Source organism: Onychostruthus taczanowskii, unplaced genomic scaffold (genome assembly GCF_017590055.1).
Source record: "Onychostruthus taczanowskii isolate IOZ18803 unplaced genomic scaffold, ASM1759005v1 scaffold58, whole genome shotgun sequence".
Classification (NCBI taxonomy): domain Eukaryota; kingdom Metazoa; phylum Chordata; class Aves; order Passeriformes; family Passeridae; genus Onychostruthus; species Onychostruthus taczanowskii.
The window spans coordinates 9,416,703-9,441,684 of record NW_024503457.1 but is presented as its reverse complement, the minus strand read 5'-3'; the positions used below and the strand labels follow the sequence as shown (position 1 = coordinate 9,441,684).

The 24,982-nt window shown below is 38.3% G+C and overlaps 1 protein-coding gene across 1 annotated transcript in view; it reads left to right on the top strand.

Moving 5' to 3' along the window:
• Nucleotides 1-24,982, top strand: part of ATP10A (ATPase phospholipid transporting 10A (putative)) — a 108,816-nt gene that overhangs the window by 44,464 nt on the left and 39,370 nt on the right. Inside the window, exons 3-6 of the mRNA XM_041418202.1 lie at nt 14,487-14,572; nt 20,939-21,045; nt 21,146-21,277; nt 23,628-23,761. Coding sequence (XP_041274136.1) covers nt 14,487-14,572; nt 20,939-21,045; nt 21,146-21,277; nt 23,628-23,761 — 459 coding nt within the window. The remainder of the gene's footprint in view (nt 1-14,486; nt 14,573-20,938; nt 21,046-21,145; nt 21,278-23,627; nt 23,762-24,982) is intronic.

The following is a 24,982-nucleotide window of genomic DNA, read 5'->3' as shown; positions in this document are numbered from 1 at the left end:
ATGCTTTTACATTTTTGTATTTGCACTCTCCTCAGCAGAACAACTCTCAGTTATGTTCATAACTGTTTGGTTCTGTGCCATTCTGCAGCCCTGTTGTTCAAGCAGGAAAACAAATAAATTATGTAGTCCTGACCCCCTCTTTCCCACACTGCTAAATACTTTCCCCACCTCCCTTACAGAATGACGTGCCTTGTCATGTGGCTTATCACGGGACACAAACCAGATTTTTTGGAAGCTTCTTTTCAAAGTATCAGCTTTTAATAGCTGTCTTTGAATAATGTCTCTGTCTCAGTATCTCAAGTTTTTAAAATCAACTTTTACAAAGGTTGGCTTGTCTGTGCTTCATATATGAGCTAACTGATAACTTTGGAGCACATGCCTGTGAAGCAGGTCAATGAAGGATAGCTATTTCTATACCTGTCACTCAGCTGGGCATGGGAATGGAGTGGGGGTGGCAGCAGGAGCTGTTGTTTTAAGCTAATGCTGTGCTTTCTTGATTCTGTTCCTGCCTTGTGTGCTCCCACACAATTTACAGCCTCGCAGGTCTGTGCTGAGCTCTCAGCCAGCCTGGCTGCCAATTTGGGGTCGCTGAAGTGGCATGTGCACTGGGCAGTCCTCTTGCAGCCACTACATTTTCTCCAAGGCCAGCAAGGCCGCACTGTTTTGTTGGGTACAACTGTCCTATGGAAAGGCCACTGTTCCTCCAGCATCCTCTGAAGGATCTTTGTGTGTTTCTTTCCAGCAGTAACTGCATATAAGGTCCATAGTCTCAGAGAGGAAAAGGCCTTACGGTTTCCCTCTTCCAAACCTTTGTTCAGAAAATTAGCATTCTGATACCATTTTTAACCTGATTCTTGCAGAAGCCATAAGAAATTATAGAAGCTTTTCTCTATCCTTGTCTCCAGTGCTTTGCAGGCATTATTTTACTCTGAACATATGCTCAGAAGGTTCAGGATTAGCATTTGTGGGCTTGGATTGCATCTCCCCACTTGTGAATTCCAGGAAACTATTTTCTTTTATAGTGCAAGTGACCATAAATACTGCTTATTTTAGTGCTGCTTTGAGTTGTCTGAGTAATTTGTAGTAGACTGGGGACATACTGCTTGTTAGCTTTGCATGTTTGTTAACGAATGCAGTCTGTCAGACATAAACCTGTACTTTGTGTATGTGATTCTACACCTTATCAACGCACAAGCTGTGAGAAGAGTCACTGATAAATTCCTCTGGCTTCCATGTCTGAAGACACTAGTTTGAATTATACCTTGTTGTTGTAGACTCAAAATAGACAAGAGAAAAGAAAATCACTCAGTGAGTAGATTTAAAAAAGAAAAAAAAAAAAGAAAACAGGAGATTTTACAAAGGCCTTGACATTTTTTCCTCCAAGACTTTAAATACTGTTTTCTTGTTATTCTGTTATACAGCAACAGGATGTGTTAGAAATGTTTAAAATAGCTATAAACATACTTCTGCATGCTATGTTTTTAAAATGAACAGGATAGTGGACTGTCTTCACCCTGAAATACAGATCAGGTTCATGTGTGCAGCATGACTCACTGGCAAGTGCAGCTAGGAGAAAGCACTGTGCTAAACCCCACTGTTTGTGGTCTAACAGTGTTAGCCATGACCAGTAAACATCTCTTGGAAAAAAAAGAAACCAAACAAAAACCAAACCAGCTCTTTGTAGATATTCTGCCCATTTCCTCCTAATTTCAAACCCACCCTCACTGCTGCCAAGTCACAGCAGCCATTTCTGGTGCACTGGAACTAACAGGAGACACAGTAGGCAGGAGGAATCAATGTGTTTTCTGTGCTACTCTGCAAGCTGCTGTGCCACCACACCCTCTGCAGTTGCTTATGGAATGTTTTTCATCCATCTGAGACGTCATGTCAGCCGCTCTTCAGAGAGTGGATAAGCAGATACAGCTTGGGCTGCGAGAGCTCAAAACTCCCTTTCAGATTTCATAAACTTGATTTAGGATATTTTGATAGTATGAATCTAGACTCATGAAAAACATTTACATTTCCGTGCTTCACTGTTTTTACTCAGTATGCCTTTTAACAAAATCCACAAAGACTCACTGTGGATTCTGGAGCAGCTTATGGTTTATTAACCACTGCCCCTGTCCTGGATGTTTATGTGGAAAGCTTCAGTTCAGCTGAAAGCTAAGCTAAATGTAGTAGCTGCCATCCCCTGTGAGAAGGTGCATGTATCCCTGTGGGGGCTGGTGGGGGTAGGAGATGCATTTTTTCCCTTCTGATTTTCCCCTAAGAGTAGAACTTCGTTCAAAACAAACTTATTACTAGCATGATTAAACAGGTTTAGATAAGCCTTGCAAATTACTTTGTGACTGCTTATTTACTTCGTCTGAAAAGCTCATCTGAATTTGGTGTCTGCCTGTTTAGGAGGTTCATTTGCATGCAGACTAGCACCAAAATAACTGATGAATCTGATTTCCTCACAAGTCAGTTTGTGAACACTTCTGGAATATGTATAAATGCAGAGCCTATGCTTACTGCAGGCATATTTTTTCATCAGTCTCAGCCTGCAAGTTGGGCTAAATTGACAGATCCAGCTTTCATTCCAGCCCTTCCTGGTCCTGCACTGTGCTGGAAATACATTGGCTACAGCTGGACTTAGAGAAACAATCCCACAGCTCCCTGTTCCAAGCATTAAGCCATTTATACAATTTCTTTTTTTCCCTGTGAGTCCCAGGCAGAAGCTGCCCCAGAAGAGAATATTGGTTTCTAGATGGGCTGCACTGTAAGCTTGACTTGGTGGATCCAGGCTGCTCTGTGTATGAGGTACTTTGGCAAGGGCAACTCATGCTGATTGTGTGTAAACAGCTCACAGGGCAGCCTTGGTATCTCAGTGCAGACGTTGCTTTTTACACTCTCAAAGAAAAATTAAAAAAAAAAAAAAGAGTAAATAAAGCAATTTTCAAATGTCAGTTTAGCCTAAACTGAGCTAAGATTTCTTGTGTAGTAATCTGCATTGTCTAAACGAGCCCAGTTTGAGGGAACAGTTGAAGTTAAACCAGCTCAACTTCTAGGCAGACTAGTTTTCAACTTAACCTGTTGATATGAGTTTCTTATCTCAGAGTCTGAATGAGTCTTCTACAGAAAGACAAGAGAGGCATAGCTATATTCTCCCTGTTACTTCTTGTCTGACTGGTACCCTCAGGCAACCATCCACCTGCAATTAGTGGGAATAGTACACTATTATAATCTAGTAGATGGGAATTAATCAGCGTACGCACTGAGTTGTTTGACTCAGTGTTGTTTTGACTGTATTTTAATAAGATAGAATCAAGCCACAATAACAGCAACTGCCTCTCTAGCATCTTTTTGGGAGTTATCTCTTGTGCAGTTCTTTTTTGCAGTATTTGGAGAAGGTTCAGAAAGTGATGAAAATTGGCTTGAAAATTCCAAACATGCACATGTTAAAACATCAGATTACTGCTCCATCCCGCAGGTGTTGCCAAAATTAATTTTCCAAAGGGAAAAGAAAGTTTAAAAAAATTAAAACAAACAAGCAAAAGTAAACAATGTTTTTTGCGATGCACTACCAGAATATTAAATTAAAACCTACTGGTTTTTAGTTTTACAGTTTAGCTGAAGATTTTAGAGAAAAAAGTCCTGTAAAAAGACTTGTGTTTGTCACTGCAAGATTCAAGCATGTCACACCCTGAGAAAGACTTCTGTCTGAGGTAATGCACTGAACATTCAGTAGGTTTCTTTGATAGGGGTGAATTGTTATGAAAATCTCTACACCTATATTGTTGTATCTTTTTTTAGTATATTGTTCAGAGATGACTTGTGTGGAAACTGTGGGCATGTCTAGCTGAAGAGGAAGCAACTGCTGTCTCTCTAACAGAGAAACAAACATATAACAGATGCGTGCAGAACAGCCTGGTGCAGAGAAGGACCCAAGTCAGTGCTGTGGCAAAACTCTGAGCTAAACGTGCTAAAGGAAGGCTGAGAACAATTTTTCACTCCACACTTAACCATGGCACTTAGTCAGCAGTCCCACACTTGGAGGCATGGGGAAATTAAAAAAAAAACTCAAGAATGATGGTTCACTTCCTCTTTGGTCAGCTTTGGGCACCGTTATCACCTCCTTCTAGTTTCCATTGCACAGGTGTCCAGGCCACAAGTTTTTGAGAGAGCTTCATTAGAGAGACAAATAATTTAAATAACTGTAAGAGAAAATTTTGGCTATAGTAATCTAAGCAATAGCAGGGAGGGGAAGTGTATGAGGAAAAGTCCTGAGAGTTTGAAGAGTGTTGAGTAGTTGACTTTTGCAATTAGCATTAGTTGTTTGGTTTTGTGTTTAAATGTAGGTTAAAGGGGCTAAATTGATGAATCTAAGTTTGAGTGTCATGGCTATGAAGGACTTCTCATCCCTAGGGTAATCCTTCCAGCACTGGTGGAACAGCAGTGAATCCATGTAAGGAAATGTATTACGCCAGTGCTTGTGCTGCATTAAAGCTCTGTAGAGGCAGGAAATTTCATTCTCTTTATCAATAACCCAGGATTTCTCCATTTTGCTGCTTCCCTGAAAAAGTATTAGAAAACAAAAGAGCATTTCAGGTCCATAGAGAAAATAAAATGCTATACTGCTTTTCTGTTATAGAAAAGTAAACATTTACATTTAAAGCAAGTTAAGAAGAGATTTTCCTTTTTTTTTTTTTTCCTGTCTTGACTTTTCTGATATAGCCTAATTCAATTTTACTGAGTAAATGTTTATTTCTAGAACTGTTTATTTCTTAGCCATTCATTGGCCTGAGAACAGGAAATACCTGGAATATATGTTCTTGGAAATGAGTTTTTGTAATGCAGCACTGAGAACTCATGATTTTAGGGCCAGGATTTTTGAGCTGGAAACACGTCATGTTACACTGGTCTGTGAAACCACAACTCCAGATGGCAGTATCAGTGGTTAGGAAGGGATGGGAAGACCTTCTTTTCCAGAGCAGAAGGGTTCACAGTATTGAGCCATATGTAACCCCAATTACATGGGTATGGTCTCACTTTCCTTTGAGAGTACTGAGGAGGAGAAGGGGTCTGCTTTTCTGCCAGAAAATGCAGAGGAACAGTATGAGGAACTCCTGTATTTATTTCAGCATCAAAGATGTGAATCTCATCCCACTTCTCTTTTCTCCACCTGCTGCTACCCTCCAAGTCTTTTACACAGTTTAGTGGTGATAAGCCATGGTGGTCATTAGAAATTTGCATTGAAATGTTACTTACATGGGAACTGGCTGGCTGTATGTCTCAAAACTGATATTTCAATGAAACCATTAACATTTCTGTTCATTGGTTATCCTTGGGTTCATACTTTCAAGCTCTGCTATGACTCTGTGATGGTCAGATACTTTCCATTACATGTGTGTGCTCATGGGAGAGAGAGAGGGAGCTGTGATTGTCCTGCAGGTACGTGACTGGACAAGATATTCTTCTCCACACAGCACTATAATGCTTACACTTCTATTTGGTGTTGAATTAAAAATATCAGTAGTGCATGGAGATTTATAGGCAGAAGTGCTAATACCCTAATTCAGCTTTCTTAATGGTACAGAAAATAGACTGGTTTACATCAAAGCAGGAAACACAGCCTTTTTACTTCCAAGAGAAAGATAATTTGATTTGAAATACATATTAGTGTCTTAAGCATTTTCCCTTCTTCTCATTAACTTTTCCAAGCTTCTCTACATACTATATTTTTTGTATGACTTGATTTAAAAACAGATTTAAAACTATACCCCAAATGGCCTCATATACTTGTACAGCAATGTGGCCTGTATGGCTGAGATCATGGGGATCTGACTTCCAGGCTGCTGCAATGTAATAGGAAGGGCTAAAAATTACTTTGTCCTGCTAGTCGCTGCATGGAGGTGGGTCATGTCAGCTACTAAGAAACCAAAAGCTGTCTCCTGGTACTTCATAGGAAATTTGTGATCTTTAGGTTAGATAACTGATAATGACATGGCAGAAAAATGAAACAAACTGTTTCATCAATTGATGTTCTCCCTGTTGGTCTTTTGTGTGACATTTGTTCTCATTGTTGCCCTTCAACATCTCACATTTTTTGAATGCTTATAATAATGAATATATGCATAAGAATCATATAATCATGGGGTAATTTGGGTTCTAAGGGAACCCTTAAAGACCATTTAATCCAACACTCCTGCTAAAGGCAGGGACATCTTTCATTAGATCAGTGTTCTCAAAGCCCTGTTTAACTTGAATCTGAAACCTCTGTGATGGGATATCCACAGCTTCTCTAGGCAAACTGTTTCAGTATTTTACCATCCTTTTAGTAAAAAAAATGTATATTTTTGTCTAATCTAAATCTGCTCTCAGTTTTAAAATGTTGCCTCTTGTCCTGTCACTGCAAACCTTGGTAAAAGGTTTTTCTCTTTGTCTTTCTTAAAAGCTGCTTTTATATATTGAAAGGTCTCAATGAGGTCTGTCTGGAGCCTTCTCCAGGCTCAACCACAGCTCTCTCAACCTTTTGTCATAGGAAAAGTATTCCAGCCCTTGGATCCTTTTTATGGCTCTCTTCTGAAACCAGTCTTACCTGTTACACATCTTACTTATATCAGAGATGGACACAGCACTTCAGGTGGGGTCTCATAAGAGTGGAGTAGAAGGGAAGAATCACCTCTCTCAACTTGCCGGCCACACTTTTTTGATGCAACCCAGGATACAGCTGGCTTTCTGGGTTGCCAGAACACAAGTCCAGCTCCTGTCCAGTTTTTCATCCATTGGTATCTCCAGCGCTACTCCGCAGGGCTGCTATCAATCCATTCATCCCCCGGTCTGTACTGATAGTGGTAATTGGCCCAACCCACATGCACATGGCCTTATTCATGAGGTTGGTATAGACCCTCCCCTTCAGCATGCCAAACACAGCACACAGCTTGGTGTCATCTGCAGACTTCTGAGAGTGCATTCAATGCCACTGTCTGTGCCACTGATAATAGTACTGGTCCCCAGTACAAACCCTTGAGGATCACCATTTACTGGTTTCCATCTGGATACCAAACCGTTGACTATAACTCCTTGGACATGGCCATCCAGATAATTCCTTACCCATCTAAAAGGCCAAATCAAGGCAGAAGACCATATCAAAGCAGAAGTCCAAGTAGTTGACTTCTACACAGAGGGTAAGACAGGTGGTGAGGAAAGCCTGCACAGGAGTAATAGACTCTGCTGTGCTGCTGTGATCTAATTTAACAGGTCATACTCATATACATGTACATATTCGTGTATGTATGATTCCCACACTTATCTGAAAAAAGCATACAGACTATTGAAGACAACTATGCAGGAACTTCGTAGTCATTGTGCTTGCCTGAAGTATGAGGCTCTCTAGAGAACTAAAAAGGGAAGCAAACCTCAGTCCCTGCCATAACGATACATTTTTGTTCCACTCAGCTCATTGGCTAGTTTTGGAACTGACAAGGCCATTGTGAGTTTCCTTTCATAAGATTCATGCAATCAGCTGGTGTCTGAAAAATAAAACACCCTTGAATTCCTTGAGAAGGTGTTCTTCATTTTGCTAGTGGTAACTTTAACATGTTGATTGCAAAGGAGCATGTTCAGTAGAATAGATAGCAGATGAAAATAGACCAGAGGGGAAACTGCTAACCAAAGTGATCTGCAGCCATCCCAACTTCTCCCCTGTGCTGTGTATGCCAACCACAGCCTGCTGGCCTCAGACTGACTGTTAATCTTCACAGCTGCACCTCCACCCTCTCCACAGAGCCAAGAGACAAGAACAGAAACAGCTGGGATTAAGCAAAGAAGGTTCACTCTGAATGCCATGTTTGCAGTAGGACAGGCAGGTGATGGTAAATGTTGATAAAAAATATGAGTCCAAGAGAAGACAGCATGCCCAAGCTGGACAAGAAGTGTCCAGCCTGGGGAGTTTTTACTTGATTGTAACACCTTTTCACACTGGAGATGCTCCTGGAAAGGCTGACAAAACTGTGATAGTGCTGATACAAATGCTGCTCTGTAGTATTTGGAATAAAAGGTGTCTTTTCATTAGGACTGCTTCTTTCCCTCTGTGCTCCCCTGCAGTTGCCAGGAGCCAGAGTCTCTCAGTTCCTTAGGCAGTTGTTGTATGTTACAGGTTTCCCTCACATCCTAGAGACATTTCTTAAACATGATACTTTGTAAGGTGAAGCTGCTTTTATCCAGATTCCCTGTCTTCAGGCTGAGGTAGGGTCATCAAGCTTTGGTGTGTTTAACTGCATCCTGACGCTGCAGCTGCTACTGTTAGGTTTTACTGTTCACAAGAAAACCCTTGGTGGCATTACTAACCACTCTCTTTCCCGTCAGGACTCTGATGTTTTGGGTTTTATTTGTGGAATGATGTAAGAGCAGTGCTTGGCATTTCTCTCTTCTGGGTGAAGGATCTTAGTCCTTCCCATAGCCATTTCTTGTGGCAGAACTCATCCCACAAGAAGTCAGAGTGTCCAGCAGTCTGGACTAGTGCAGGAGCAGTGCAAGGTATACTCAGAAGCTGACCTGACCTGTTGTGCTAATACTTTAAAATGACTGTGCAGTGTTTTTGCCACTAATCAATGGAAGTTTTCTTCCAGCATGTAAGAAATGAAGCAGAAAGACTGCTAGAAATCTTTCCAGGAAGGAGAAAGCACTGGAGCATGGGGAGAATTACATCTGTCTGTTAGTGTGAAGCAAGTGCTGCAGTAGCAGCATGGGTTGTACACAGAGTTTTGGGAGCCCTTTAGAGGCTTGGTTAGTGGTTTATTTGAAGTGCTGAGCTAATACTGAAGTTGGTTCTTAAAGACTATGCACCCATTCATTTATTTCAGTGACTAGCTTTTGGAACAGGCAGATACCACTTTCTTAATTGTCCAGATTGAGGTCTGTATTTCAGTTTTGACATACACTCTTCCCTTACCACTCTCCAGCACTACTATAGTCCATAATTTTCAGTGCATTGCTAAGGGTGGCCATCATCCTGAGGCACATTAAAACTTGCGTGTTTGTATTTTCAGTGTTGTTGACATATATTTTTGGTACTTTTGTTCCGTGATTGACGAACAGCAGATTCTTCAGCTGGCTGTTACAGAATTACTAGGATCTTCCTAGGCCCTTTAAGCAATACATTTTCTTTCCTGAAACCAGAATATTGCACTGTTCCCCCATATTATTTTCTACAAACAGGAAAACTTTGGTCAGCCAGAGGAAGATCAGCTCCCTAAAATGTACTTGACTTGCTCAGTTGTTCCAGTGTTTCTGGATAATGAACATGTGTTACTTTCAAACAAACAATACTGAAAAAAAAATCCAATTATAGTAGTAGTTTTAAGTGTGAAAAATAGAATAGTTAAATTCTGATGTACAGCTGGATCTTCTTAGTTCCTAAACAGCATAGATCCAACTGTTTCTTCCTTTTCTTGTGAATTAGTGGCACAGATAAATTGTACCATAGAGACTAATGCAGTTTAGACATGAAAACATTTCACTCTTTCAGTATATAAACAGTTCATATGCTTTGGATGCATACTGTCAGTATGTAATTCCAGTAATAAAAGGTCAGATTAATTTTATATGATAAAGACTATATAAAGCAGTAACAGGATAGACCTATGCATTAACAGGCTGAGTTCTTAGTGCACTTAAAAGCTTTTAAATTGGAAAAGCTATTTTTCTGGCTGAGGCAGATTTTTGACCATTAAATATTTTCTTTGAGTTGTCCCCATGACTCCATTTCTCCTTTTTTTATTTCCTCCAGACATACACGCCAAAACAAATCCCAGAGCCCTCATCAGCCCTGCACTGCAGGGAAAAGTCTGGATAAGATCCCCAGCCTAGCCAGTAAACACAATGTGATAAGCGGGTAGCTGTCACTGTCACCCAAAGGCATCCTGGGTACCCATTACTGTCCTATTGGAGGGAAGGACTGAACATCAAAGTCAGGTTTCTGCAGCAGTAAAGTAGGGCAGATGAATAAAGGAAAACATTTTAATAACTATGCATTATTAATATCACTAGCAGGCTATTAAATCACCCATACAACAGGCATTTAATGAAGGGAAATATGTTGTTTGAACATTGTGTAATTGTCAAACTGACTCATCTGGCATGCTTTGCTTCTTGAGCTATGACAGTTTCGTGAGGTTGCCAGCAGAACTGAAAAGGTTGGCATTTCACTGTGGAGATTCAGAATCATCTTACAGCTAAAGCTACAAAGTCATATTGGAGACAGCTAAATTCCGTCTGCTTTTTTGTGACAAATCTTTATACTGTCTTCATCTGTCTACCTGTTGGTTTCCCACTCTATGAAGATATTGTAACATTTTCTTCCCCTCAACGCTTTGTCTTTTAGGGTATAAGACACAGCCCAATTATTGCAGACCTAAGATATTGTTTTAAATTGAAACTTTGGTCAGTTTTCATAGCTAGTGCATTGTTAAAAGGCTACTCACAAAACCCTTTGCATCTGCAATTTAACTTTAATTTGAAATTCAACTTTGAAGGAACCAATATTTAGCAGGTTTTTGCAGTTTGGCTAGGTCTGCTTATGTAAGGAAAAGAAGCTTTTCCATTGCTGCATTTAGAATAAGAATGAATTTCCCAAGGCTTTAAGAAAGTGGAAGAAATAGGATATATGTAGAAAGTGGAAGAAATAGGATATATGTATAGGCTGTTAAACATTTTTCTAGCAAGAGGAGTCCTGAAGAAATGAAATACATTCCATGGAGTCCCTGAGTATATAAAATACCCAATGTAAGTATTACCATGTGTCGTCTTGACAAATTTTAAACTTTCAGAAATACCTGTGAAGGTTTCTGACTTCCTAAGAAGTCAGCAATTTTTTTCCAAGAAAAGCAGTGGACTAAAGCTGTCTTGGCAAAATCAAAAAGTGAAGTCAGGATTTGATGGAAGTCAGTTTCTTATTGAATCAAAGCCCTTCTTTTTTTTCTTTTTTTTTTTTTTTCATTTTGATATGACATAATATGGCAGAAGAGTTGAGCAAGAAGTGGGTTTTACTCCTCCAATCTATCTCTTCTGAAGCATAGTAAATTATTAAAGCAGGGGTCTGGGCTCTAGGTTAAGCACTACCTAGTAGCAAAACATCTGCCTTGAGTGAAAGCAGTAAGTTTTGCTTTACTTTATTTTATGGGGGCTTATCCTTAGAAATAGTCATAGCAAGTAAAATGTACATTGTGGCAAAAGTAGAACTGGTTGTTCAACAGAAATAATGTGACTGACATGAACAGAATTTAGCCTGGCCTTTGCTACCCTACAGTTTTGTAAAATACTCTGGGGAACTTATGTGCAATCAGTGAATCTCTCCCCAGTTTTTATCAGCCAGAGTCAGTTGTTTAGGGCAGTGGTGCACAAGGCAAAAGTTTAGGACAGCTGCCGAGGTACCAGATAAAAAATTATATATACCTTCAGAATATTAAAAAAAAATGACCCCAGCTGCTTTTTGTGCCTGACCCAGCCTTGTTGATGCACACAGGAGGATGATGAGAACACCACAGAAGTCAAGATTTCAGGGAGATTAGGCACTGGAAAGCCTCATCTCAGACTGCAGTCTGTCTAGGCATGGAGCTTTTCATCCCTCTTGGTACTGGGACAGCTTTAATGCCCAGCAGTTCTCTAAGTAGGAAGTAAGATGCACAAAATCAGGCACATCAGGTAACTACTGCACAAAGCTCTGGGCCAGTTCAATGTTTGACCATATTTTGATCTTGTTTCTCATGTCTTAACAGTGATGCAGAAATTCAGTGTAAGAGAAAAATAAAGGTAGTGGGGAGAATTTTTTTTGTTTTCATGGACTTTTACAAAGAAAAAAGAGCAAATCTGTGCGCTGTAAAAGCAACAGTTTTGGCTTTAACTTCTGTCGAGTTGCAGCTTCTCTTAGCTGCTAATACATGAGAACATCATCATGAGTTTGTGTTTCAATTGCTGCTGAAGTGTGAGTATCAGCATTAAAAAGAGCTAAACTTTGATCACTGCGAAATCTTGCATTAAATTTGTGCTTATTTGTAACCACTAAAAGCAGTCACACACAGACTGTGTTTAACATATTTGTTCTTTCATTTACCAAAAGGTATTTTCACATCAAAACAGTGTCATCAGCTGTAATATACAGTGTATATTTGCCCTTCCATTTCACAGGGAAGAGATGGAGCAGTTTGATTTATTAATAAACCAAAGAGCTTTTGCCATAAATCAGAATTCATCAGCTTTTTTTCCTTACGTAAACTACTATTCTAATTGGATTTTCACTCCCAGATATTATCTGGGTAAAGACCATAATCACATATTTCAAATTAATTGTAACAGAACACAAATATACCGACAGATTTAATGATAAAGGACTTTTAGTTCCAAAACTGAGTCATAAATGAAAAGAAATCAACAAACAAAGGAGGGAAAAGACAATATTGCATGGTACTGATGGGGAGGTCGGGTACATTTAGTTCTCTCTGATCTTGACAAGATCTGTCTTTTTTTGTGAAGACTTTAGGAGATTTAGATTTAAGGTACTTTAGGTACTTTAGATTTAAGTACCTTTTTTTTTATCTTTACTTGTGAAATATCAACCTTCATGGCAGGTTTTCTTAGCAGAAAGGGAATTCAGCTGCCCAACTGTTCTAGAAGGTAATGTGTCCAACCACATTCTGTCTCCTGAGTTCAGCAGCCATACAAAACCTGCATTTGATTACATTGGGCTTCGTTATTAGGTGTCTCTAGGATACTCTCACAGACATTCATCAAAGATGTTAGGATTTATTTCTTCTCTCTTTTTAAGACCATTGAGTGAAATTTTGTGCTAAATTAAATGTGTTATATATATTATGTTATAATAAGGAGAAAAGAAATGTTTCCCATTCCATCCAATTTATAGATGCAGTTTAAGCGACAGTGGTGAATATTTGTAGATTATTTTTCCTATACTTTTTATTTTTTTCCTTCTGCCAAGGAACATATTGGGGCAAGGAAGGAAAAGATCATCTGGGACAACAAGCAGGTGTTATTTCTTGCTGAGGCTCAGGTTCTTGACTGCCAAGCTTGATGTAATTTGGGGAGTCTGATTCTCAGCAAATCAGTCCCAACTCAGAGCTGTCCTTTGTTTTTACTACTTTTTTTTCCCCCTTGTTTACAAGCTGAATTCTGCATGTCAAAATTTTTCATTCCTCCAGTGGGCTGTAGCTGTCTCTAAGTGACAGCCCATTTTCACAGTTCTCTTTATCATCTCATGTTTCTTGAAAATACAGAAAAGGTTTTCAAAAGTCTCAGGTGTGGGTGGTTTGAATTGTCACATATATAGTGTAAGTCTGTCTTTCTTCCAGGTGTAACCAGCAGAAAAAAAGGAGGGTGTTGGTTTTGATCCTGACATATCCTCTAGTTTCTTTTATCTCTTACTCAAAATCTGGTTTCTTTCACCTGAGAAGAGTCAACATCAAAATACCCCAGAGACACCTGTGTGTTTCAGAGAAACTGGAAATAAGATTGTGTCTGTCCTGGGATTACTGATTCTCAGTCAACCATTCTCACAAGTTTACTCTAAAAAGTAGTGGTTGGGGTCTCCAGCAGCTCAGCAAAACCATTATATAATATAACATACGAAGTGCTGTCACTATTGAAATAATAGTGACTTAATAATATGAGAATTCACGATTAGTCCTTTGCTTCAAATGCTATGCGAAGCTGTTTTATGAAAGTCGTCCTCATTGACTGAGATAAACAGCCTTCTCTGTAGCACCAGGATCAGATATATCTGCTTTCAATGTGTAGTTTGAGCTAGCAAAAAAAGGAGAACCTTGATTTTTATTTAACAAAGTAATTCTGCTGTGATGTGATGTTTTTCCTCAAACACAACAAGGTGCTAACTACAGATAAAGTTAAACAGTCAGCAACAATACCAGTTTCAGAGTAATGAGCTAGACAATCAAGAAGGTTTTTAAGTGATAATTAAGAAAAAGTTATTCTGCTATATGTGTAATTTACTATAGTAGACTAATTCATCTCTGTTGGCATGAAACAATTAAGAAGGCTTGCTAATATTTCAGAAGCTCATGTTAGCATTTTTGATAATTGGCAGTGTATTGACTTATATTGTTCTAAATTTTTGCTGGCTTCACTGAACATGAAGGATAATGATAATGTTTAAGATTTTGAGATTTTTCAGGTAAATTTCATTTTTCCACTGCAGACCAAAATCATTTGGCATATTCCAGTTGCAGAACAGAAGTGATCCTTGTAAGGGAGATTTTGGGAGGCATCTTTGGAATTTTTTTCCTGGGTCCCTTTGATTTTCAGTGCCAGTGGTCTGCATCTTTGCTTTCAGTGCCAGTGGTCTGCATCTTTGCTTTCATTACCTTTGGGGAAAAAAATGGACTTTATAATATTTCAAAAACTAGAAAAGAAAGTGATTTTGGACAAAATTTTCACATCTTTGCTCTAAATAATGAACACTCTTATTATTCTAGGACACAGAATTTGACCCCTTGAAGTTCACCAGTGTGATTGAATGTGAGAAGCCAAACAATGACTTAAGTAGGTTTCGAGGTTACATGTGAGTATTTCATATAGTATCCTTCAGTATACACTTCTCTAATATGGAATAAAATATATATATATATCTGCTTGTTTGCTTTGTGCTGTCTTCTGTAAGTTGCATCATCATCTCATCTGAATAGGGCTGCATATTTAAGGCTCTTTTAGATGATCCTCTCTTCAAGGTGAGATGGGAACCTCATGTTTCCATTCCTTAGGATGGATTTATTTGCTACCTTCAATCAGCTTACACTACAGAAATAAATGTATGAAGCAGTGCATTTACAGGCACTCTTCTCCTATTTCCTCCATGGATCAAAAAAGCCCATCTGGAAATGGGAAGAAATAGAAAACAAGTCCAAGAGAGGCAACAAACAAGCACAATCTGTTGTACACTTTCATGAAGATGGGTCTGTTGAATGTTTCTTTTAATACATGTGTCTTACATGTTCTTTCTTCTATTCAGATAAAATAATACATGTGTTTTAATACATTTTCTTTCATCTATTCAGATAAAATGAAATTACTGGCTCACACAGTGGGTATTCCTGTGCATTACCACATCACTTATGCTCACTTGACTTAATTCTAAACAAACAGAACTACATTAACAGGGCGCTCATTTCTGGCCAATCAGTCCTGCTCAGAAACAAATGTTTTAAGATGTGCAAATGTTTTAGGATTTGCTTCTTATGTAGCCTGGTCTGTAGTGTAAAGGTATGTTGATTGTGGTGGCTTAGGAGATGCACTCTTGCGTGACTTATTTTTCTACAGTCTGTTAACCACATGGAGAGTGAGAGCCCAGGATACATAATTTTTGCCCAAATTTTAACAACAGCAGTTAAACTGACACTAATTCCATTTCAAATACAATGATTTACCACCCATGTTGATTAGGAATGATAAGCAGTATTAAGTTGTGTAAATGTCACAAGGTAAATTGCTGGAGCTCAGGGAGTTTTTTATAGTGATGCCATTTACCACCATAGTTACTACTCTCAGATGTCACAGATTGTGTAGGATGTACTGTCAACTGGTGTAAATCAGGACAGTTTCTTTAAACTACATCAAGTTGTAGTGTGGGAAAATGTGTTCCTTTATTTAGCAGCACAAAGCTTTACAGTTCATGTGAAGAAAAAAGTTTAGTATTAGACATTACTGCATGAGGGTTTGTAATAGAGAGCCTGCTCTACTGTAGACATGCCATTTCCAGATATGGAAATGGAAAGTTTGGCAGCTTTTCTAGCACACTTTATATGTGAATCTTAGTCCCCAAAATATTGAGCAGAATACTGTAGAAAAGATGCATAAATTTTTCTTCCATTTTATATTTACTTATTTACTCCATGTGGAAAAGGCCTGTGACATGTAAGTTACAGAACCATTTGAATTACATAGCAGAAAACATGGTATTATCTTTTTGATGACTATTGTTTAGTATTGATTATATTTAATCTTCTTTGTATTTTATAGTTTCACAAATGAGGAGAATATGTTTTGACACAAATTCTGAATCTGGCAAAAGCATCAGGTGATTTCCACCCTCTCATCAGCTATGTTCCAAGAGATTTACAGCTAAAGGCCCATGGGCCATTAGAATTAGAGAGTGGGGAACAACCCCTCAGCAAATAAATTCTCAATCCCCTAATTTATCACAGAAGTAGGCTTTTCCCCCACTTTTTAGAGTTCCTTCATTAGTATAATGGAATCAGGAATCTATTTCAAATCATTCATTAACAAGATGAATAGCAATTAACATATCTAAATTGAAACATGTCATTGTCATGTCAAACTCAGATCTTAATTCTTCAAAATTTTACCAGTAGTTGCTGCTTGAAATAATGGATCAGATAGCTACCAGCCAATAATAGCTCGACTGAAATGGTACCAAAATATTAAATAGTAATCCCATGAAATAATAGACTTTCAACAGATCCATAGGTAAAAGCTGTGCTGAAACATTGCTACCAAAGTTTCCTAGACATGTTGACTAGGTTTTAATAGGTTTCTAGTTTTGATTCAGATTTTTTTTCCTGTATGAAATGTGGTCTTTGGTTTTAATGTCAGTGCTGAGAAATCTTTTAGGAAATAGAAATATTTTTTTTGTGTGTATGCTGTAAACATGTAAAAAAATCTGTTCTCCACAGTTTTACTGAAATAAAATCACTATAGGCAGTCAATGTAGCATGGAAAAAAGGATACATGATATTTAAAAAAAAAAAAAAAAGATACTTCAAAATGCATTGAGATGGGCCTAGCCCTATCCTATATCTGAAAAAGTGTACATGTACATTGCTGCATCTGAATTCTTCAGCTGTGTTGCCACAATCTGCATTGAACACACTCGGGGTGTGCAGATGCACAGGCAAGCACCAGTTTTATTCAGGTGCTTGCTTTAATTCTCTTTTGCAGTTTCTGCACTCCCAAATAACTCAAGCACTTTCCCTCACTTTTATTTCCCTTATAAACATATTCTGTGTAAGAAGAGTAGAACAAAACCTAACATGCCCCCTGCCCGTATGTGTCTAGCCAGATTATGTACAGTATGCATGGCAAACATTCAAAAATCCAATTCCAGGTTCCAAAAATAGCCATATTTGCTTTAAAATCTTGTTTGTACCTTTTTGTGTGTATATGGGCAAGGGAAAAAGAGAAGTTGTAATTGGGAATCTGACTTTTCAGCTTTTTGAAAATAATAATTTTATTCTTAGACAAGAACATAAAATTTTATCTGATCATACCAAAATAAGTATAGCTTGGAATTGGAAGAAGAAGAAGGAGATGAATACATGTGTGTATTTCTGTTTCAAAGGTTGTCCAAATTAATATAAAACCATGTTACAACTTTTTTAAGAAAAAACAAATATAAATCTATAGTGATGTCTCTTTAATGTGCTATAGTAACAGCTCCACTCCTGGAATAAAAAACCAAAGCAACCTCAACTAATTTTCATCAATTGAAAGTCAGGAAGTTTCTGACTGGTAATGTTCACTGATATCATGTTTAAGATTGTTGAATATTTTCTTTGGGAGTGTCAAGCCTTGGAAAGTAATGCCAGCTCTACCATTTCTTTTGTAAGACACTTGATAAACCAAAATGTGAAAGAAACTACTCTCTTTTGAATACAGTTATCATTGGTTACCTTGTCATTTAATGGTGATAGACACATAACATGTTAAAACATAATAGAAAGCTGAAGCAAGCTACCATCAGGGTAATTTTTGCATTGCTGTATTAAACCATAGGCTTACTTCTGTATAAAGACTTTCAGAGTGCTGTAGCATAATAGTAGTTAACTGCAAATGATCTGCTCACTTCTCCTAATTTGTGGTACATTTGTATTTTAGATCTGAAGATACCACATTTTTGCAGTGTCATCCATGTGAGAAATTGCAGAGAAAAAGAGCGTTGCACCCACACTTACCAGTGCATTTCCTCACGGCTTAGCCTTTGCATTCCAGGAATCTGAGTGGCTTCAGCCAGACACTGTTCTAAAGAATGACAGAGCAAATCTTCCTTCTTTGCCTGTAACTTACACTGGCCAGAATCCAAAAAGGGGAAAAACAGACTCTTCAGCCTTTGTAATGAGCTTAAGGTTTATAAATCTCCAGGGCTAGAAATGGGAACTAGGCTGTCTGTTGACCCAGACTCGAAGTTTACAATTGGCAGGTTTGTTATTAAAGTGAGCAGTTTTATCTAACTCTAGTTTTCATTATTTTTTAATCCAGACCTTTATGTCTGCAATTTTTCCTTCCTTTTGTCATCAGTGCCCAACTGTTTTATGTGTATGTTGTGTTACTAAGTCACTGGGAGTGACTGGAGACAAGAGGCAAGTTGAGTTTCCTCCAGCCTCTGCTGGTGTCTTTCTTCCAGATTTTGATTTCATCCATGTTTTCTAAAGTTCTTGTGAGCAACAGTTGAGTTCTCTGACTTCATTTGGATATGGGAAAGTAAAAAGCAGTACCAAATGCATGTAAGGATGAGATGTGCTAAGAAGGCTCAGCCTGTGGGTGAGAGCAGTAGATTGGGGTTTTAACACCTACAGGTTAACTTCAGATGTTGCACAATTGTTTTGGAGCTGTTTTGTAAGCTAAGATAGTAAGAACAAATATATAATTGTATGGGACAAATATACAAGTAATAATATATGACATTTGCCATGTGCAATATACCTGGCACAGTCCACTGTTCCTGTGAAGTGTAAAGAATTAACAAAGGTTATAAAACGATAAGCCAAAGCAAGTACCACTTAAGTAGGTTTATCTCTAAAAGTCCCATTTATTAACCGGAATCATAGCTATCATTTTGAGATTTTATTGGAAATTAAACATTCTCATGATTTATAAGAAAGCCTAATGCAGAATTTAGCCTTAAAAATCAGAGGAATGACAGAATTCTGGTAGCAGTGTAATTTTGACAGTATGGAATCATTAAGAAATTATTTCCCATAGTTCAAGCACAGACAAATTGACACCTACTGACATTCTGCCAGAGGGATGTTGGGCAGCCCCCCAACTGATGCCACTTTGGCAAAAGGTGGATTAAGGAGGTTTGCTGAAAAGAACAGAAGTAAAAGCTCTGTTCTTCTCTCTGAGACTGGCAGGGAGGATGGGCTGAGCAGGGGAAGTTGTCTCCTGACTAAAAAATCACCTTTGACTTTCGTGTCAGAATTGCAAATTTGGTGTTATCCACTTCTTTCTTTCTCTGTTTCTGGCCTCTAGTCAGATGTTATCACTGCTGCTGCTACCTCAGCAGTCAAACCCAGTGTTTTTTCTCCATCCTTGCAGAGAAAAGCTAAGCATACTTATTGAAGTACCAATACTTTTAATATATATGCATATATTTTGAGCAGAGGGTGGGTATAATATACTGTGCTGAACTAAAAAAGGCTGTATATGTGTGTGTGTATACACACAGGTACATTCTGCTCACTAAAAGCTTTGACTATTGAGGTTATGTAGCATAACCAGTATTACAGAATATTCTGCAAGTGGTCTGACTAGACTTGGACAAGTACAAAGGACTCACCAATGTGAATCTTTTCTTCTTACAAATCTCAGAGTATTTGGTGTAGTTCCTAGGCCTGGATCCTAGAAGTATGTACTTAAATTACAATTTTGGTCCTCATTTAGAAAAAGAGAAGAACCTAAGAGGGAAAAGCATGTGTATATAACCCAGATGTGAAGGCTTAGAAAACAGGAAGCAAATAAAAAGAACTCCACCTTTACATAAAAAGGACAGTTTAAAGCCAGTTTGCAGATTTCAGGGGACAGAGAATTTTAAGTGCTCAAATCCAGGTAGACATAAGATTTGGTGTTGCAGCAGCACAATGTTAATTTTAGTGTAGCATATTGAAAGTGTGATGATTTTGATGGTCTGAAAGCGAGGACATTTAAACAATTCAGATTTGCTTTAATCTTCTCTGAGGCATTGGGGTACTTCAGTTGATAAAATGAAATTTTATTCATTTGAAAGTGGTTTTAAATTATTATTTGTCTTTTTTACATAGTAAAAATTCTAATATAATTTTTAATTTCTATTATTTTTTAGCATTTCCCTGTTAATTCTCATAAGGCTATTTTCTGTATTTCTCTGTCAGCTGAAATTTCAGTTAGTCCATGCCTAGCAGATAATAAATTGTAGTAGAAATGTGACTTCATTCCATTTTTCTCCTGTGTTTTGGTGTTAGTCAACAAGAATCCTCAGGGTGCAGGCCATTCTTAGACAGTTGAAGAATCGTGTTGCCTGATAGTTGGTGAGACAGTTCTGAAAATAATTTCTCTTGTTTTCATTGATACATGGAATAAAAACATGGAATATTTTTCCTTTTCTTTTCACTGAAGTAATGTGTCTTATCCCTGGCACATCTTCCTTAGTATCACTACTTCTGAAGCACAGTCATTTCCTAGTTTCACCATATTGCTTTCTAGGATTCCTTTAGTAAGCACATGTGAATAGTGGGTTAATTCTATCCAGTACACAGCTGCTTTGAGGTGGACTGGATTAACTGTGATTGCTCAGTCAGTTTACACATGCACAGGAAGTCCAGTGCATTTTCCAAGCATTAGCTAGGCTGCACACATGCTGTCGATTTGGCCCACGTGTCTCTAGTGAGCATTTGTCCAGGACATTTGTATATCCAACAGCAACTGGTGCTGCTCCAGCTGGGCTGCTGCATGTCGGGGATCCTTGGGTAAGTCATTTCAAAGTCGAACAAAGGAGAACCTTCCCAGGAGGAAGATGCGATGAAATATTTTGCCATCAAACTGAAAAAACTTCTTAAATGCTGAAGATGTTTCCTGGACTCGTTGCATTACAAGTAAGATGTAACAAGCTTGATGTTTTGACATGCTGTGTTTTGTTCTGTTTTTAAATTTTCCGTAGTATTCATAAAAGTGGAAAAAAGGATGGACTGTTCAAAGAGAATCTTTTGTTACGTGGATGTACCATTAGAAACACAGAAGAAGTTGCAGGAATAGTAATCTATGCAGGTAAGAGCTGCTTTTCTGTCTTATAGGGCATACCACCTTTTGTAGCTATAAAATAATAGCCAAGTTCCATATGACATGTTTGGTGCAATTCTTTCTGCAGGCCATGAGACCAAAGCTTTGTTAAATAATAATGGACCACGTTACAAGCGCAGTAAGCTTGAAAGGCAGATGAATGCTGATGTCCTTTGGTGTGTCCTCATACTTCTTATCATGTGTCTGTTTTCTGCCATTGGTAAGTGTTCTTTACTAGTAGAAACACTGCTGTTTAAGTTAAGTATTACACTGTCTTGGGATTCACGTGCTTAGCTTTATCAGAAACGTATGTGTCTTTCAAAACATAAAGTCCATAAAGCTGTCTCCATTCTTATTTTTGTCAAAAATTAAAATGTCTTGATGCACAACCTGATCAAAATACCTTCTTAATCTCAATTAAATATATGCTATTAGTACCAGAGATCTGAAGGCTTAGATTATACTCCCCTTGATAGCATCCAAAAATGTCAAGCCCAAAAAAGCCCTCAGTTTATAGTAGTCCCCTCAAAATTACAGGTGGCAGAGTGTAACTTATCATTAATCAGGCAGTAGAGTAATTTATGAGCAGAGAGTAAACAAAATCAGCACAGTGATATTCCCCAGTACTACTTATTAAATTGAGGGCACAGTGCACGACATAGACTCACTGTCCCTAAGGCTGCAGCCATAACATAGAAGAAGTAAGCAAAAGTCTGCATAAATCCAAGCAGAATATTCTCTAAACTTCAAGTGTTCAAGGAAATGCTGCAGTTCAGGTTATGTCTCCTCAGGCCTTTTTTCTGTTGATTTGTGAGAAAGAATTGAGTTTTACGTTTGGCACAAGAAATGATTTTTTATATATGGCATGTGAATTCCATTTCCTTAATATTTGTGTGTTCTGTAATGTTTGCATGTGAGTCATATGGCATAAACACCAGAATGTTTCTTAACAACCACGGTGTAGCTTAATAACAATCTTATGCCACTTTAATATATCTCTCTGTGCCTTTTTCCAGGTATTGTTAAATGCTTAAAGATGAGTATTTCCAGCTGTGAACCAGCCAGCTTATTTGTTTCCACTGAGTTCATGACACACTTTTGTAGTGTTGGGGAGCCCAGTCGTCAGGGCTGAAGTGTCGTGGTGGGGCTTCACAGCAGGGAGCTACCGCCTGCAGCTGTCCCCTCTGCCAGTGCCACTGTCCCCAGAGCAGCCGCAGCAGCGGGTGTGTGCCCTGTGAGTGGCTTCAGCCCAGCTGGGGCTCCCCAGAGGTGGCACTCAGTAGGTGACAAGTGCACCTTCCCTTCTGTCCCGTGTGCCACAAGGCTGGAAGCCGCCAGCAGAGGGCCAGAGAAAACTGCTCGAGGTGCTGACAGCCACAAACTGCTGGGCAGGAATTTGCTGGAGCCCTTTGAGTTGCCTGGTGCTCTGCAGAAATCAGACCATTTTTGCGCCTTCTGTCGATAAAGTATAACTGGAGATATTACACTTAATTCTTTCGAAAATCTAAGGGTATTTATAAAACAAACCTTAATGTAGGTCATTCTCAGTGTGGAGCTTTCTGTTTTTGCTTTCAAGAATAAAAATATATGCATCTATATAAATATACATCATGCGTGTGATCTCATATTGGTACTGTAGGGTCAAAATAATGTGCTCACCTATGTGTTTTTATTTTTCAAGCACTCAGTACTGGGTTTATGCATCAATATGTAAAGGATCTTGTCAAAGAATGACTTACAGAAGATTACTTTTAAAGTAGACCTTTGTCCTTTATTTCTGATTTTCAGAATCAGAAAATTTTTCACTATATAGTGATAGCTTGAATGCTTTTTGTTGCAGAAGAATTCTTCCTTGTTTTTTACACCTTAAAAACATCAGGCATACCATTTTAGGGATTTTAGGATTTTAAATCTTAGTGCTGTACTTAAAAAGGCAGCCTTCTGTCTCTCTAGCAAGAATGTAATTTTCCCAAAACAATAAAAATCTTATATTTATTTAGGTATCAACATAATCAATTAAAAAAAAAAAAGTTTTGAGCAAGACCTAGAATTTCTTTTGCTCTTCATTCCTCAGCTTCCATGCTGTTGACTCCATTGATACTGTTATTTCATTAGTTCTGTGCATGTGGTGGATATAATTCACACAGTAAAATTAAAGTTTCTTCTAAAGCTAGTTTACTGATAGCTGACTGGTACATACATCTAGTGCAGTCAGTTGAGTTCTTTCATTTTAACACACAGCATATCATTGATAATTTTCTGAAGAAGTGTAGTTTTCTTTGGTGATTACAGAAAGAGTCTAAACTAGTAATTTAGACTAGCCAGCTCACTTTATTTAGATAAAGTTATGAGAAATTAGTCTTGCATGGCTTAAAGACAGCCAAAGCCGTTTCTCAAATCCCAAATCCCAAGGTAGAAAAACCCAAGGCTTTAGGGCATTTTTCAGAAGTCATGAAGAATATTTGAAAACAAATAACAATTTCCTACAGAACTCTTAAGAACAAGGTCATACCATAAGCATTTTTGCTTGGAGTTAATTTGCTTTTTTCTCTCTGCCAATTTTTCTGCAGGTCACGGTCTGTGGGTGTGGCAATATGGTGAGAAGAAGAAACCAATTTTTGATGTTCCAGGGCCCGATGGCAAATATTTGTCACCTGTTTTAGCTGCAGTATATTTATTTCTGACGATGATCATAGTGTTCCAGGTAATCAAGTTGTACGTGCTGTCACCTCTGTTCCTAGCTGGCTGCAATAAAATTATATATGTAGTATTTGTTTCACCACTAAGGCATGTAAGAAGCTAATCAAGCCCTAAAAAGATCCTAGAGGGTTGTAATCAGTAGCACAGGGTCTACTTGGAGGCCTGTCACTAGTGATGTCCCCCAAGGTTCAATACTGGGCCCAGTGTTGTTTAACTTACTCACCAATAACTTGTATGAAGGGCAGATGCCTCCTCAGCAAGTTCACTGACACCAAGCTGGGAGGAGTGGCCAATGGCCCAGAGGGTTGTGCAGCCCTTCAGAAGAACCTTGTCAGGTTGGAGAGATGCTCAGAGGAAGTCTGCCTGAAATTCAACAAAGGCAAGTGCAGGGTTCTGCACCTGGGGAGGAACAACCCCGTGAACCAGGAAACAAGCTTTGCTCTTCATGTCTGCCCACTGTGAAACAACACCTCAGAGACTGAGGAAGCCACTTTGGGTACTGTGTTGTGGTATGAAAATTAATTTTATACTTTTTAACAGTTTTTCAGATATATTTCTCTTAGCAAAACCATATGTCAGCCAGGTAACACACTATGTTAAAAGCTTCTTGGTCCTGAGGAGAAATATATTGAATGGTTAAGTTCAGAGAAGTAAAAGAACCTCATGTCACTGAGATATATGGAAGTTTGCCTAATGGGACACTGGAGGAGGTTGCTTTACTGGAGACAGCAACTTGTTTATCAAAGGGAATGAAAAAGACTGTAAAAATAATTTTTACCCTGAGGGATTGGGTTATGATATTGGTTAAGAAAATTCACCACTGATTTCTTTAAACACCTACATTTCACTGTTGTTTTTGTTTAAATGACCATATTCACCACCCACAGCCATGCTATAATTTCTCCCACGTATCTAATTCAGAAAACTAAACAATGTATGCAGTCAGGAATTTCTATCCTGAAAAAAAAAAATCTGCAGAGAAAAACTCAAGTACAAATTAGGTATTTTCTGTAGTTTTGACAATCCTCAAGAAACAGTTGAAAGTCTTTTCATGTCTTCTTCTCCAGCACTTATAAAACATGATCTTCATTCAGATAATTTGCAGTACAAAAGTCAAGGTCAAAGATACTGTTCCTATGGAGAGATTAACATTTTTCATTTTGTTTCTTGTATTCCTGCAAAGTGAATTTGTAAACAGTCTATTATTCATGCAGAACAATTTTAT